Below are 15,107 nucleotides of genomic sequence, written 5' to 3'. Positions count from 1 at the left end.
CTTTCAAAGGTCGATAGATTCTGGCTTAGTTCCGGAGGACTGGAAGATTGCAAATGTCACTCCGCTATTTAAGAAGGGGGTAAGGAAGCAAAAAGGAAATTATAGACTTGTTAGCTTGACATCGGTGGTTGGGAAGTTGTTGGAGTCAATTGTCAAGGATGAGGTTACGGAGTACCTGGAGGCATATGACAAGATAGGCAGAACTCAGCATGGTTTCCTTAAAGGAAGATCCTGCCTGACAAACCTAGTGCAATTTTTTGAGGAAATTACAAGTAGGCTAGACAAGGGAGATGCAGTGGATATTGCGTATTTGGATTTTCAGAAGGCCTTTGACAAGGTGCCGCACATGAGGCTGCAAAACAAGATAAGAGCCCATGGAATTACGGGAAAGTTACATACATGGATAATGCATTGGCTGATTGGCAGGAAACAGTGATTAAGAATAAAGGGATCTCATTCTGGTTGGCTGCCGGTTACCAGTGGTGTTTCACAGGGGTCCATGTTGGGGCCACTTCTTTTTACATTGTATATCAACGATTTGGATTATGGAATAGATGGCTTTGTGGCTAAGTTTGCTGATGATACAAAGATAGGTGGAGGGGCCAGTAGTGCTGAAGAAACAGAGTCTGCAGAGAGACTTGGATAGTTTGAGGGAATGGGAAAAGAAGTGGCAAATGAATTACAATGTCAGAAAGTGTACGGTCATACACTTTAGTAGAAGAAATAAATGGGCAGATTATTATTTAAATGGGGAGAGAATTCAAAGTTCTGAGATGCAATGGAATTTGGGAGTCCTTGTGCAGGATACCCTAAGGTTAACCTCCAAGTTGAGTCAGTGGTGAAGAAGGCAAATGCAATGTTGGCATTTATTTCTAGAGGAATAGAGCATAGAAGCAGGGATGTGATGTTGAGGCTCTATAAGACCTTACTTGGAATATTGTGTACAGTTTTGGGCTCCTTATTTAAGAAAGGATGTGCTGACATTGGAGAGGGTTCAGAGAAGATTCACTGGAATGATTCCGGGAATGTGAGGGTTAACATATGAGGAACATTTGACCACTCTTGGACTGTACTCCGTGGAGTTTAGAAGAATGACGGGGGACCTCAGAAACATTTTGAATGTAGAAAGGCATGGACAGAGTGGATGTGGCAAAGTTGTTTCCCATGGTGAGGGAGTCTAATACAAGAGGACATGACTTGAGGATTGCCCATTCAGAACAGATGTGAAAATTTTTTTTTAGCCAGAGGGTTGTGAATCCATGGAATTTGTTACCACGGGGGGCAGTGGGGGCCAAGTAATTGGGTGTATTTAAGGCAGAGATCGATAAATATCTGAGTGGTCAGGTCATTGAAAATTATGGTGAGAAGGCGGGGGGAATGGGACTAAATAGGAGATTGGATCAGCTCATGATGAAATGGTGGAGCAGACTCGATGGGCCAAATGGCCGACTTCTGCTCCTTTGTCTTATGGTCTTCCTCCCCTTTCCCCCCTCCATCCCTTTTAAAACACTGACATCCAGGAATATTCAGAATCCATTCCTTCCCTGGTGCCAACCAAATCTCTGTAATGGCCACTACATCATAATTCCATGTATGTATCCAAACTCTCAGTTCATTACCTTTGTTCCTGATGCTTCGTGCATTGAAGCATATGCACTTTAGCTCTTCTACCTTACTACCTTTACAGCCTTTATTCTGCTTCTTTTCCCTCAAAGCCTCTTTCTCTAACTCAATTTGTGAGGAGCTGCTGCTGGATGCACCTTTTATAGGTGTAGTCATCAAGGACATTTGTGCTGTCCCTGTCTTCCCATATCCTGCATGCAGAGCACTCAACTGCCCTAACTGCTGCCTCCATTACCTACTCCTAATTTAATTAAATTAATTAAAGCAACTTGCCCAGCCTTACCTCACTGGGAGCAAGCTCGTCCTCAACCTCTACATGCCAAAGCCTCAAAGCTCCACTCCTACCCTGAGCCTCTCACACACTGGCCACTCCTCTTCAGTTACCCCCCCACTTATTTGCCCCTGACAATTATCTCAAGTACTCACTCCCTCTAATCAACTAGTCAACACTCTTTAACACTTCAGTGGCCCTCCATGTGCCCTTTTAAAGCACACTCACCTCAGCTGCTTCCCAGCACTCAGCGCTGTCCTGAGCCCTTTGCTCCTCCTCTTCCTGCTGCAACAGTCTCTCGATCACACTATCCCGAGTCCCCACTGCGCGTGCCTTTTTTTGACCCACATTCTGGGTCATATTTGTGCAGAAATAGTGAAAATTTGGCAGTGTTCACAAACCACTGAAGTTTGTGTCAAACTATTATTATGCATATTTCAATTGACCTTCACCTTGTCCATATCCCTCCCATCCATGTACCTATTCAAAATTCTCATAATTGACGAAATCAAACCCACATCCATCACTTCCACTGGCAGCTTGTTCCAAAGTCTCACCACCCTCTGTGAAGAAGTTCCCCCTCATTTTCACCTTAAACATTTCACCTCTCGCCCTTAACCCGTGACCTGTAGTTCTAGTCTCACCCAACCTCAGTGGGAAAAATCCAGCTTGTATTTACCCTTTTGCATACCTCTATCAAATCTTCCTTCATTTTCCTATGCTCTAGGTAATAGAGTCCTAACCTATTAACTCGGGTCCTCAAGTCCCTAATATCATGTCACAACTAACTAACCCTAACCATACTGTATGTCTTTTGAACATGGGAGGAAATTCGAGCACCCAGAGGAAACCAGCAAGGTCACAGAGAGAACGTACACAGCAGCAGGGATCAGACCCTGACTGGTGACCACTGGTGCTGCAAAGCAATTGCACTAACTACTACGCTACCATGCCACTTCTTTTGTGGGCTCTATGGACCAATCTCTTAACTCTATTAGGATTGTGAAGTTGACACAGGCATTTGCTGCACTACACAATCTCACAGCTGAAAGATTCACAGACACAGTTTTCTCACCATATCTGTTGATGCCCTGACTGATTAGGAAACTTTCAACACAGAGCATTCCACAGATTTACTGCTCTCTGGCTTTAAAAAAATCCTCCTTACCTCTGTTCTAAAAGTCTTGCACAAGGACTCCCGAGTCCCTCTGTACCTCTGATGTTTTGAGGCTGTGCCCTCTAGTTCTGGATACCTCTAGTTCTGATGACCTGCTGAACGCTTAGGAAACATTCTCTCCAAATCCACCCTATTTAGTCCTTTCAACATTCAGTAGGTTTCAGTGAGATCCCCATGTATTCTTCTAAATTCCAGTGGCCCAAAGCTGACAAATGTTCCTCATGTTATTCCCGGAATCATCCTTGTGAATGTCCTCTAGACTTGCCCCAAAGAGAACACATCCTTTCTGAGATATGGGGCCCAAAACTGTTGACATTACTCCAAGTGCAGACTGACTAGTGTCTTATAATGCTGAGCTTTTATCTCCTTGCTTTTACATTCTATTCCCCTTAAAATAAATGCTAACATTGACTTTGCCTTCTTTACTTGTAAATTAACCTTCTGGGAGTCTTGCACAAGGACTCCCAAGTCCCACTGTACCTCTGATGTTTGAACCTTCTCCACCATTTAGATAATAGTCAAAATATTATTCCTTTTACCAAAATGCATTATCATACATTTCCTAATGCTATTCCATCTGCCACTTGTTTGCCCATTCTTCCAATTTGTCTAAGTCCTGCTGCAATTGCAATGCTTCCTCAGCACTACCCACCCCTCCAACTATCTTTGTGTCATCCGCAAACTTTGCCAAAGCCATCAATTCCATTTTCTAAAACAATGACAAACACGAGGAATCTGCAGGTGCTGGAAATCTGAGCTACACACAAAATGCTGGAGGAACTCAGCAGGCCAGGCAGCTTCTATGGAGAAAGTATCGAATTGACTTTATTTCTTACATCCTTCACATACATGAGGAGTAAGAATCTTTATGTTACGCATCCGTCTAACTATGCGATGTGCAATCATAGTAATGTATAATAATTTATAATAAAAATAGAACAGTCAATATAACATTGAAATACAATTGTATCAGCATGAATTAATCAATCTGATGACCTGGTGGAGAAGTTGGCCTGTTGGTCCTAGCTTTTATGCTGTGGTACCGTTTCCTGGATGGTATCAGCTGGAAGAATTTGTGGTTGGGGTGACTCAGGTCCCCAGTGATCCTATGGGCCCTTTTTTCTTGTAAATGTCCTGAATCATGGGAAGTTCACAACTACAGATGTGCTGGGCTGTCCACACTACTCTCTGCAGAATCCTGTGATTAAGTGATGTACAGTTCCCATACCAGGCAGTGATGCAGCCAGTTAGGATGCTGTCAGTTGTGCCCCTGTAGATGGTCCTTAGGATCTGGGGGCTCATACCAAACTTCCTCAACCATCTGAGGTGAAAGAGGTGCTGTTGTGCCTTTTTCACCACAAGGTGATAGGTGAAACCAGAAGGCGGGAGAGATGAAGTAAGTAGCAGGGAAGTTGATCAGTGGAAGAGATATAGGTCTGGTAGGTGGAGATAGATGGCCATGGAAGAAAGAAAAGAGGGGGGAACACCAGAGGGATGCGAAGGGTAGGCAAGAAAATGAAGTGAGAGAAGGGAAAGGGGATGGGGACTGGTGAAGAAAAGGGTGGAGGTGGGAGCATTACCAGACATAATCAGAAGTTTGAGAAATCCTTGTTCATGCCATCAGGTTGGAGACTACCCAGATGGAATATAAGGTGGTGATCCTCCAATCTCAACCTAAACCTAGCAGATGTTCTCACTGACATCTTCAACATCTCTCTGAGCAGCGCCATCATTCCAACGTGCTTCAAGGCCACCACCATTGTCCCCGTGCCGAAGAAATCTTCAGTGTCCTGCCTCAATGACTACCATCCCGTTGCACTTACATCCATCATCATGAAGTGTTTTGAGAGGCTCGTCATGAGGCACAACAAGAGCCTGCTGCCCCCCTCACTGGACCTCCTGCAGTTTGCGTACCGTCCCAACCGTTCAACAGACGACACCATTGCCATTACCCTGGACAAAAAAGACACCGTTCATAGACTTCAGTTCAGCATTCAACACAATAATCCCTCAGAAACTGATTGGAAAGCTGAGCCTACTAGGCCTGAACACCTCCCTCTGCAACTGGATACTAGACTTCCTGACTGGGTGACCTCAGTCAGTCCAGATCGGAGACAGCATCTCCAAAACCATCACAGTGAGCACGGAGCACTGTGCTACAACACACAGCTCGAACCACATCATCAAGTTCACTGATGACACCATCGTGGTGGGTCTCATCAGCAAGAACGACGAGTCAGCATACAGAGAGGAGGTGCAGCAGCTAACGGACTGGTGCAGAGCCAACAATCTGTCTCTGAATGTGAACAAAACAAAAGAGATGGTTGTTGACTTCAGGAGGGCACGGAGCGACCACTCCCCGCTGAACATCGACAGCTACTTGGTAGAGATAGTTAACAGCAGCAGATTTCTTGATGTTCACCTGGCAGAGGATCTCACCTGGTCCCTCAACACCAGCTCCATAGCAAAGAAAGCCCAGCAGCGTCTCTACTGCGAAGGCTGAGAAAAGTTTATCTCCCACCCCCCATCCTCATCACATTCTACAGGGGTTGTATTGAGAGCATCCTGAGCAGCTGTTTGGAAATTGCACCATCTTGGATTGCAAGACCCTGCAGTATATAGTGAGGTCAGCTCAAAGGATCATCGGGGTCTCTCTTCCCACCATTACAGACATTTACACTACACACTGCAATCACTAAGCAAACATTATGAAGGACTCCAAACACCCGTCATACAAACTCTTCTCCCTCTTGCCATCTGGGAAAAGGCACCGAAGCATTCAGGCTTTCATGACCAGACTATGTAACAGTTTCTTCCCACAAGCCATCAGACTCCTCAATACCCAGAGCCTGGATTGACATCAACTTGCCCTCTACTGTGCCTGTTGCCTTGTTTTTTATTTATTGTAATGCCTGCACTGTTTTATGCACTTTATGCAGTCCTGGGTAGATCTGTTGTCTAGGGTAGTTTTTTTTTTCTGTGTTGTTCAGTGTAGTTTTTGTACTGTTTCACGTAGCACCATGGTCCTGAAAAACATCTCGTTTTTACTGTGTACTGTACCAGCAGTTATGGTCGAAATGACAATAAAAAGTGACTTAACTTGAATATCTCTGTCATTGACAAACAATTGGAAAAGTAGCGATCCCAATACTAACCCATGAGGAACACCACTAGCCACTGGCAGCCAACCGGAAAAGGTCCTTTTTATTCCCATTCACTGCTTTCTGCCTGTCAGCCATTCCGCAATCCATGCCATTATCTTTTCTGTAATTATATAGGATGTTATCTTGTTGAGCAGTCTCATGTGTGGCACCTTATCAAATGCCTTCTGAAAAACAAAGTAAGTGACATCCACTGCCTCTTCTTTGTCTACCCTGCTTGTTACTTCCTTGAAGAACTCTAAAAGATTTGTCAGGCAAGATTTCCCTTTTACAGACACCATGCTAACTTTGGCTTATTTTATCATTAGTCTTCAAGTATCTTGAAACCTCATCATTAATAATGGAATCCAGCACTTTCCCAGCTACTAAGGTTAGGCTAACTGGCCTATAATGTCCTTTCTTTTGTCTTCTTCCCTTCTTCCAATCCTGTTGGACTATGCCAGAATCAAGTGATTCTTGAAAAATCATGACCATTGCATCCATTATCTCTTCAGCAATCTTTCTCATGACTCTGGGGATGTACTCTATCTGGCACAGGTGACTTATCCACCTTAAGACCTTTGAGTTTGCCTAGCACTTTTTTTTTTCTTCATAGGAATAACAGCACACACTCCTGCTCTGACACCTACAGACCTCTGGCACACTGATGACATCTTCCACAGTGAAAACAGATGCAAAGTACCCATGAAATTCATCTGCCATTTCTTTGTCCCTCATTACTACCTCAGTGGAAAATTACGCTGCTGGTTCAATATCAACTCTTAGCTCCCTTTTACTCTTTATATAACTGAAAAAACTTTTGATATCCTGCTTTATGTTATTGGCTAGCCTGCCTTCATATTTCATCTTTTCTTTTATAGCTTTATTTTAGTTGCCTTTGGTTTGATTTTAGAAGCTTCCCAATCATTCAACTTTTGCTACCTTTATATGCCCTTTCCTTGGGTTTTATGCCTTTTGTCAGCTACAGATGCCTACCCCTGTCATTTGAGAACAACTTTCTCTGTGGGTCATATCTATCAGGTACCTTGTGAACTATTCCCAGAAACTTCAGCCATCTCTGCTTTCCAGTCACCAGCATCCTCCAATCCACGTGTTGATTATGTCACTTTAGCAAGTTATCCTGTGCTTCTTCCATACAACTTCTTTTAACAGTTTTGAAACTTTGATACACTGACAGGTGAGCGTTACATTATACTTGGATCTGGAATATTCAATGTAATAGTTTCACCTCTACCAATTTATGGAGCAACTGAAAATAGTGAGTATTACAACAGAACTTAAAATAGATATGAAACCTTTCCATATGTGATTGGTAATCTTTAAAAAAGCCCTATGAATATTTGATTGAGATAATAGTTTGCGAAATCCTACTCCATCAGATAAGTAGCGATTGTGTTGTAAGATTGTTGTAATGTCCACTGGACTTTAAGTCAGTTGTTTTAAAAAAGTTCTTGACCACACAAATAAAGGGAAAACTAAAAGACAAAAAATGCCAGAAATATGCAGTTGGAAAGAGGAAAGACAGTTATTGATGTTTTGGGTATAAACCCTTCATCAGAATTAAGATGTCCTTAACCTGCCTTTTTTTCCCCCCAAGGGTGGTAACTGGCCTGCAATTTCAGCATTTTCTGCTTTCTGCCTTGGAAGTAAAATGATTCTTAAAGTCAAGGCAGTGTGTGCAGGATTTTATACATCAACCACACATTGAGAATCCTGAACATGTTAAGATCTGGTCTTTTTCTTAACTTCCTGAAGTGCTTTTCTTGGGTGTGGTCCCAATTCCTCCTGGAACCGCCAACTCCTGCAAATTCTGCCATCTGTGTCCAACATTTTGGGTTTCAGTTTCAGTTTGATTTTTCTCCATTGCACCTGTTGAATTTGGTTAGTTTCAAGGCAGCTTGATGGGAAATTGGTAAAGTAACACTATTCCCTTACCTTTCCATGACCAAGGAAAGGTTAATGGGGTCATTCTAAACTTGAAATTCCATTGGCAGGAGTTCAGCAAAGTCCCTGGAACATCAATCAATGGATTTTGCATCTCTCCTCATATTGAGGAAATAATACAGGTTGACCATGATGTTCCAGCACCTTTGGTTCCTCAGCCTTGTTGGATTAATGCTTTTGCTGGATTAAAAGAGGTCTTGCAATAATAATGGCAAAACTGGGCTGTAGAGTTTTAAAAAGGATTATTAATGCAACAAAAATTAATGTAAATTTATCAATTGCTGTGGCTACAAAGAATGTTGCTTCTTGGTTATCTTTCTAAATATTTTATCCAGGCAAAGTTGTTTCATGTGTTTTGATCTCTCCTGGTATAATTTTTCTTGGATCAAATAAAAATTCATTAGCTCTTTTTCCATCATGCAGGTATGTTTCTCTAACTGTTGGAGTTTTTGGGTGACTGAATCAATCAACTTTTCAATAGTAAATCTCAGTTTCATCAGCTTCATAGAACATAGAAATCTACTGCAGATTACAGGCCCTTCGGCCCACAATGTTGTGCCGACCATGTAACCTATTCTAGAAAGTGCCTAGAATTACCCTACCCCATAGCCCTCTATTTTTCTAAGCCCCGTGATCCTATCTCAGAGACTCTTAAAAGCCCCTGTTATATCTGTTATACCTTTGCTGGCAGTGCATTCCATACACCCACCACTGTATGGAAAAATTTACCCCTGACATCCCTCTGTGCCTACTTCCAAGCACTTTAAGAGTATGTCCCTCATGCTAGCCATTTCAGCCCTGTCTACAACCACTCTTTGCCTTTTGTGGGCAAGCCAATTCTGGATCCCCAAAGCAAGGTCTACTTTCTGAAGGAGCCTTCCATGGGGAACCTTATCAAATGCCTTACTGAAATCCATATACACTACATCCACTGCTCTACCTTCATCAATGTGTTTTGTTACATCCGCAAAGAATTGAACCGGGCTCGTAGGGCATGACCTGCCCTTGAGAAAGCCATGTTGACTATCCTGAACTTGATTATGTCTCTCCAAATGCTCATAAATCCTGCATCTGAGAATCTTCTCCAACAACTTGCCCACCACTGAAATAAGACTCACTGTTCTATAATTTTCTGGTTGTTCTTGAACAAGGGAACAACATTTACAATCCTCTGGTACTTCTCCCATATCTCGTCCGACTCCATGCACACATTTCCACTATCGCATTTGATCAGTCCTATTCTCATACAGCTCATCCTCTTGTTCTTCTCATACTTGTAGCTTGCTTTGGGGTTTTCCTCAATCCTGCTCTCAAAGTCCTTCTCATGGGCCTCTTCTAGCTCACCTAATTTCATTCTTAAGCTTCTTCCTGGCAACCATACAATTTTCTAACAGTATCTAGTTTCTTAAACCTTTTGTATGTTATGGTCGGGTCTGAAGTCCAAATTCCGGTTCTTGATCCGGTCCACCGTCTCTGGACTCCAGGTCCTTCAACCGTCCCTTGTTTCTCCTTGAAGTCAAATATTCACATCTGAGGATCATTTTAGCTTGGTTGGGCTCAAGGAGGTGCACCTGATGCCTATCGATTGGCTGTGAATATAAGGGGCTCTGGGATTGAGTGGGGGTCGTCCTGTCTGTCCTGGCTTGGAGTACCACCATTAACGACGAGTTCTGTGAGTGAAGTATGGACAGGGCTGCCCCCTAGCCCGCCCTAGTCTTCTGGCCGCAGTGAGTCTTGAAATCACCCTGGACTGAGCTCCCTTCCTACCCCCTGCCTCTGTCGGGTAAGCCAGGCCAGATTGCCATTTCCCGGTGGAGGGCTCTGCCCCTTCCTATCCCTTGCCTCTGTCAGGTAAGCCAGGCTGGATTGCCGTTGCCCGGCAGAGGGCGCTGCCCCCTCCTTTCCCTTGCCTCCATCGGGTTGTGCCCCGTGACCTGCCCAGGCCCCTGTCCTGCCTGGGAGGTCCTGCCCAGGAGTTCTGCGGCCCACCCAGGGGGCTATCCTCCCAGCCTCAAGCAAGCCTCAAGACTCCAGCCTCTAGCCAAGCCTCTAGACCTCAGCCTCAAGCCAAGCCTCGAGACCCCCACCTCAAGCCAAGCCTCAAGACCCCCGCCTCAAGCCAAGCCTCGAGACCCCAGCCTCTAGCCAAGCCTCAAGACCACCTTGGACCCCAAGATCTCTCTGAACTCAAGATCATCTCTGAACCCCAAGGTCTCCATGAACGCCACAGTCTCCACAAACATCACGGTCTCCACACCTTGTCCTATCCTTTAGCTTGTCCCATCCGACCCCTAGTACTTCAGTATCTGCGTCCTGCATTTGGGTCTAGTCTCACGTCCTCTAATGACATTGTAAGCTTTTCTTTTCTACTTAACTAGATTTTCTACATCTTTGTACACCATGGTTCTTTTACCCTACCATTCTTTCTCTGCCTCATAGCAGAGAACATACCTGTGCAAATCTTCCCTGAGTATTTGCCACATTTCTGTCATGCATTTCTCTGAGAACATCTGCTCCCAATTTAAGCTCCCAGGCTCCTGGCTAATAGCATCATATTTTCCCCTCCCCAATTAAACGTTCTTCCAAATTGTTTGCTCCTATCCCTCTCCAGCGCGATGGTAAAGGAGATAGAATTGTGAACACTGTCTCCAAAATGCTCTCCCACTGAGAGACCTGACACCTGACCAGGTTCCCAAACCAGATCAAGTCCAGCCTCTCCTCTTGTAGGCTTATCTACATACTATGTCAGGAAACCTTCCACATTTACCACTTCATCTGGCAGCTCCAGGAGAATGAGATTTGATAGAGGTGTATAAAATTATTATGGGAATAGATAGAATGAATGCAAGCATGCTTTTTCCATTGAGGCTAAGGGAGAAAAAAAAACAGAGGACATGGGTTAAGGTTGAAGGGGCAAAGGTTTAAAGGGAATATGGGGGGGGGGCTTCTTCACACAGAGAGTGGTGGGAGTGTGGAATGAGCTGCCAGATGAAGTGGTAAATGCGGGCTCACTTTTAACATTTAAGAAAAACTTGGACAGGTACATGGGTGAGAGGTGTATGGAGGTATATGGTCCAGGTGCAGGTCAGTGGGACTAGGCAGAAAAAAGGTTCAGCACAGCCAAGAAGGTCCAAATGGCCTGTTTCTGTGCTGTAATGTTTTATGGTTCTATGGTAAAGCATTTGACAAGGTCCTTCATGGTAGGCTGGTCCAGAAGATTAAGTCATGTGGGATCCTTGATATGTTGGTAAATAAATCAAACTTGTCTTGATTGTTGAAAAGGGTACAGCTGGAGGCTATTTTTCAGTCTGTAGGTCTGTGTCCAGTTATTTTCTGCAAGGATCATTGAGCCTAAAACATAAAACAGTACAGGAACAAGCCCTTCAGCCCACAATGCCTTGACTGAACATAACACTAATGTAAGCTGATTCTCTTCACCCGTACATTTTTAATATTCCTTCACTCCCTGCATAGTCATATATAATAGCATCTTAAACACCAGTATCATATCTATTATCACCACTCCTGGTAGCCCATTCCAGACATCAACAAAAACCTCCTCCACACATCTCCATGCACAAAATGCTGCAGGAACTCAGCAGTTCTGGCAGTATCTATGGAAATGAATAAACAGTCATCATTTTGGGCTGAGACCCTTCTTCAGGACTGGAAAAGAAGGGGGAAGAAGCCATAACAAAAAGATGGGGAGGTGGGGAAGGAGGATAGCTAAAAGGTGATGGGTGAAGCCGGGTGGGTGGGGAAAGCTAAAAGGCTGGTGATGAAGGAATCTGATATGAAAGGAGGGTGAACTATAGGAGAAAGGGAAGGAGGAGGGGTCCCAGGTGAAGATGATAGGCAGGTAAAAAGTAGTAAGAGACCAAAGTGGGGAATAGAAGAAGAGGGGAGGAGAAGGATTTTTTTTACTGAAAGAAGAAATTGATATTCATGTCATCTGGTTGGAATCTAGGTAGACAAAATATAAGGCGTTGTTCCTCCACCCTAAGGGTGGCCTTGTCATGGCACAAGAGGAGGCCATGGGCAAATTGGATGAGCTTAGATGGGCACCATGGTTGGCACAGACAGGTTGAGTGAAAGGGTTTACTCCCACACTGTACGACTATAACTTCATTCAGTCAGTGGTCATGCTTCTTTGATGTTGTACTGAATGAATCTATAAAGATACCAACTGACTGACACTGGCACAATCTTAGAGCATTGAAAAAAGATTTTACAATAATTCTGAAAATTGGGTATTCTTTCCATGGATCTGATGACATTATAACTTTGGCTGTCATATTTTTATCTACAGTTAAAATGTGCGTTCATCCATATGGTGATATTACAGTAGCAATCGTATCTGCAGTGATGATTTACCTATCCATTGTGGGAATGTGTTTTATCTTTGCAGTAAAGAACAGTAAGTAATGATGCACAGCCAAGGGAAATACCAAGATGTGTTTATCATGATATTTAATTGTAATTTTGACTTGCCCCTCAATTTGCACACAACTGCTTTGAACAAAATACATGGTTTTGGTTCTTTACAGAATTTTTCATTGTGGACAACATTTATTTCTCCACTGGGTCTAGCAATTTTTCGCAATTTACTGCATTTGAGTTCAGCAGGGTCCGGCATGAAACATCGATTGTACTCTTTTTGAATGATACCACTTGGCCTGTTAAGTTCTTGCTGTTCCTCCAGCATTTTGTGTGTGTTTCTGGGATTTCCAGCATTTGCAGATTTTCTTTTGTTTGTGAGTGGTTGCCTCTCTGACTGGAGTTCTGTGACTAGTGGAGTGCGGCAGGGATCTGTGCTGGATCTGTTGTTTGTCATCTCTATCAATGATCTGGATGATAATGTGATTAACATGATCAGCAAATTTGTGGATGATACCGGGGGTGTAGTGGACACCAAGGAAGGCGATCAGAGCTTGCAGTGGAATCTGGACAAGCTTAAAAAAATGGGTTGAGAGATGGTAGATGAAATTTAATGCAGACAAGTGCAAGGTGTTGCACTTCAGTAAGACCAACCAGAGTAGGTCTTGCACAGTGAGTGGTAGGGCATTGAGGAATGTGGTAGAACAAAGGGATCTGGAAATACAGGTCCATAATCCATTGAAAGTGGCAGCACAGGTTGACAAGGTCATTAAGAAGGCTTTTGACACATTGAGCTTCATAATCAAAGTGAGTACAGGAGTTGGGATGTTACGTTGAAGTTGTATACGTAATTTAGGTTATTATGCATTGATTTGGTTACCTTCCTACAGGAAAAATGTAAATTTTCTGTATTCTTTCACCATATTTACAAGGATTTTGCTGAAATGGAGGACCTGGGTTATGAGGAAAGACTGAATAGTTTTGGACTTTATCCCTTAGAACACAGAAGATTGTGGATGAGAGAGATATACAAAATTATGAGGATTATAGATATGGTAAATGCAAGCAGGCTTTTTCATGTGAGGTTGGAGGGGACTACAACTAGAGGTCATGGGTTAAGGGTGAAAGATAAAAAGTTAAATGGGAGCATGAGAGGAAAGCTTTTCACTCAGATGGATCCTGTGAGTGTGGAATGAGCTGCCGTGAAATTAGTGCATTGGAACTTGATTTAAATGTTTAAGGGAAGTTTAGATAGGTACATGAATAGTTGAATTACAGAGGGCTATGATCTAGGTGCGAGTTGATGGGACTAGGCAGTTTTTAAATGATTTGCATGGACTCTGTGCTGTATCTTTCTATGACTTTTTGACTTGTTTCCATAATAGAATGCAAAGAAACAGCAATGTCAACTACCCAATACCCATCTTTAATACAGTGTAAAGTAGCTGTAATGTCAACTACCCAATGCCCGTCTCCAATGCAGTGTAAAAGAACAACGAAGTCAACCACACAATACCTGTCTCTAATATAGAGTAAAGGAGCTGTAGAAGAAACATAGAAAACCTACAGCACAATTCAGGTCCTTTGGCCCACAATGATGTGCCGAACATGTACTTATCTTAGAAATTACCTAGGGTTACCCATAGCCTATTTTTTTAAGCTCCATGTACCTATCCAGGAGTCTCTTAAAAGACCCTATTATATCCGCCTCCACCACAGACGCCAGCAGCCCATTCCCCTGACACCCCCTCTGTAGCTACTTATAAGCACCTTAAAACTATGCCCTCTCATGTTGCCCATTACAGTCCCCGGGAAAAAGCCTCTGGCTATACACACGATCAATGCCTCTCGTTATCTTATACACCTACCTCTATCAGGTTACCTCTCATCCTCCGTTGTTCGAAGAAGAGAAGGCCAAGTTCATTCAACCTATTCTCGTAAGGTACGCTCCCCAATCCAGGCAACATCCTTGTAAATCTCCTCTGCACCCTTTCTATAGTTTCCACATCCTTCCTGTAGTGAGATGACCAGAACTGAGCACAGTACTCCAAATGGAAGTAATGTCAACTACCCAAAGCCTGTCTCTCATACAGTGTAAAGTAGTAGAAATGTCAAATGTCCTATAAGTGTCTCTAACACAGTATAAAGGAGCAGAAATTGAAACGTCACTGTCTGACTGTCACACTAACTGTTCAAATGCAGTCACTAAATCTACAGGACACTGTCTTACAGTCTGTTCATGTACTGTATGTGGATGTACTTGATTTTCAGAAGGTCTTTGACAGGATGACATGAGGCTGCTTAACAAGCTACATTCATGGTATTGCAGGAAAGATCAAAGCACGGATAAAGCAAACACTGGGAATAAAGGGAGCCTTTCTGGTTGGCTGCTGGTGACTAGTTGCCTTCCAAGGGGATCTGTGTTGGGTCTGAATTTGAAACAACTTTTTACTGGATGTCTGTAGAAACTCGGCTAGTCAGCCCCTAGCTAACAAGTCAATGGACTCAGAGGTGAGAAAACCACCTTTTTTGAACTCTGTATGTCTAGGGGATG

At 43.4% G+C, this 15,107-nt stretch overlaps 1 protein-coding gene and 1 long non-coding RNA gene across 5 annotated transcripts in view; both read left to right on the top strand.

Annotated features, from left to right (window-relative positions):
* LOC132394743 (uncharacterized) overlaps positions 1 to 15,107 on the top strand; it is an 887,546-nt gene that overhangs the window by 469,553 nt on the left and 402,886 nt on the right. The window lies entirely within an intron of this gene.
* The window catches only part of LOC132394739 (uncharacterized), a 241,529-nt gene that overhangs the window by 148,185 nt on the left and 78,237 nt on the right, over positions 1 to 15,107 (top strand). For all 4 annotated transcript variants that reach the window (XM_059971145.1, XM_059971148.1, XM_059971144.1 and 1 more), the window contains one exon: positions 7,410 to 7,490. In XM_059971145.1, the coding sequence (XP_059827128.1) occupies positions 7,410 to 7,490 (81 nt within the window). The remainder of the gene's footprint in view (positions 1 to 7,409; positions 7,491 to 15,107) is intronic.

The sequence above is a fragment of the Hypanus sabinus genome, chromosome 5, assembly GCF_030144855.1.
Source record: "Hypanus sabinus isolate sHypSab1 chromosome 5, sHypSab1.hap1, whole genome shotgun sequence".
In the NCBI taxonomy this organism is placed as follows: domain Eukaryota; kingdom Metazoa; phylum Chordata; class Chondrichthyes; order Myliobatiformes; family Dasyatidae; genus Hypanus; species Hypanus sabinus.
Note: the sequence above shows the minus strand (reverse complement) of the source record. Positions and strands in the feature narration are given on the sequence as shown.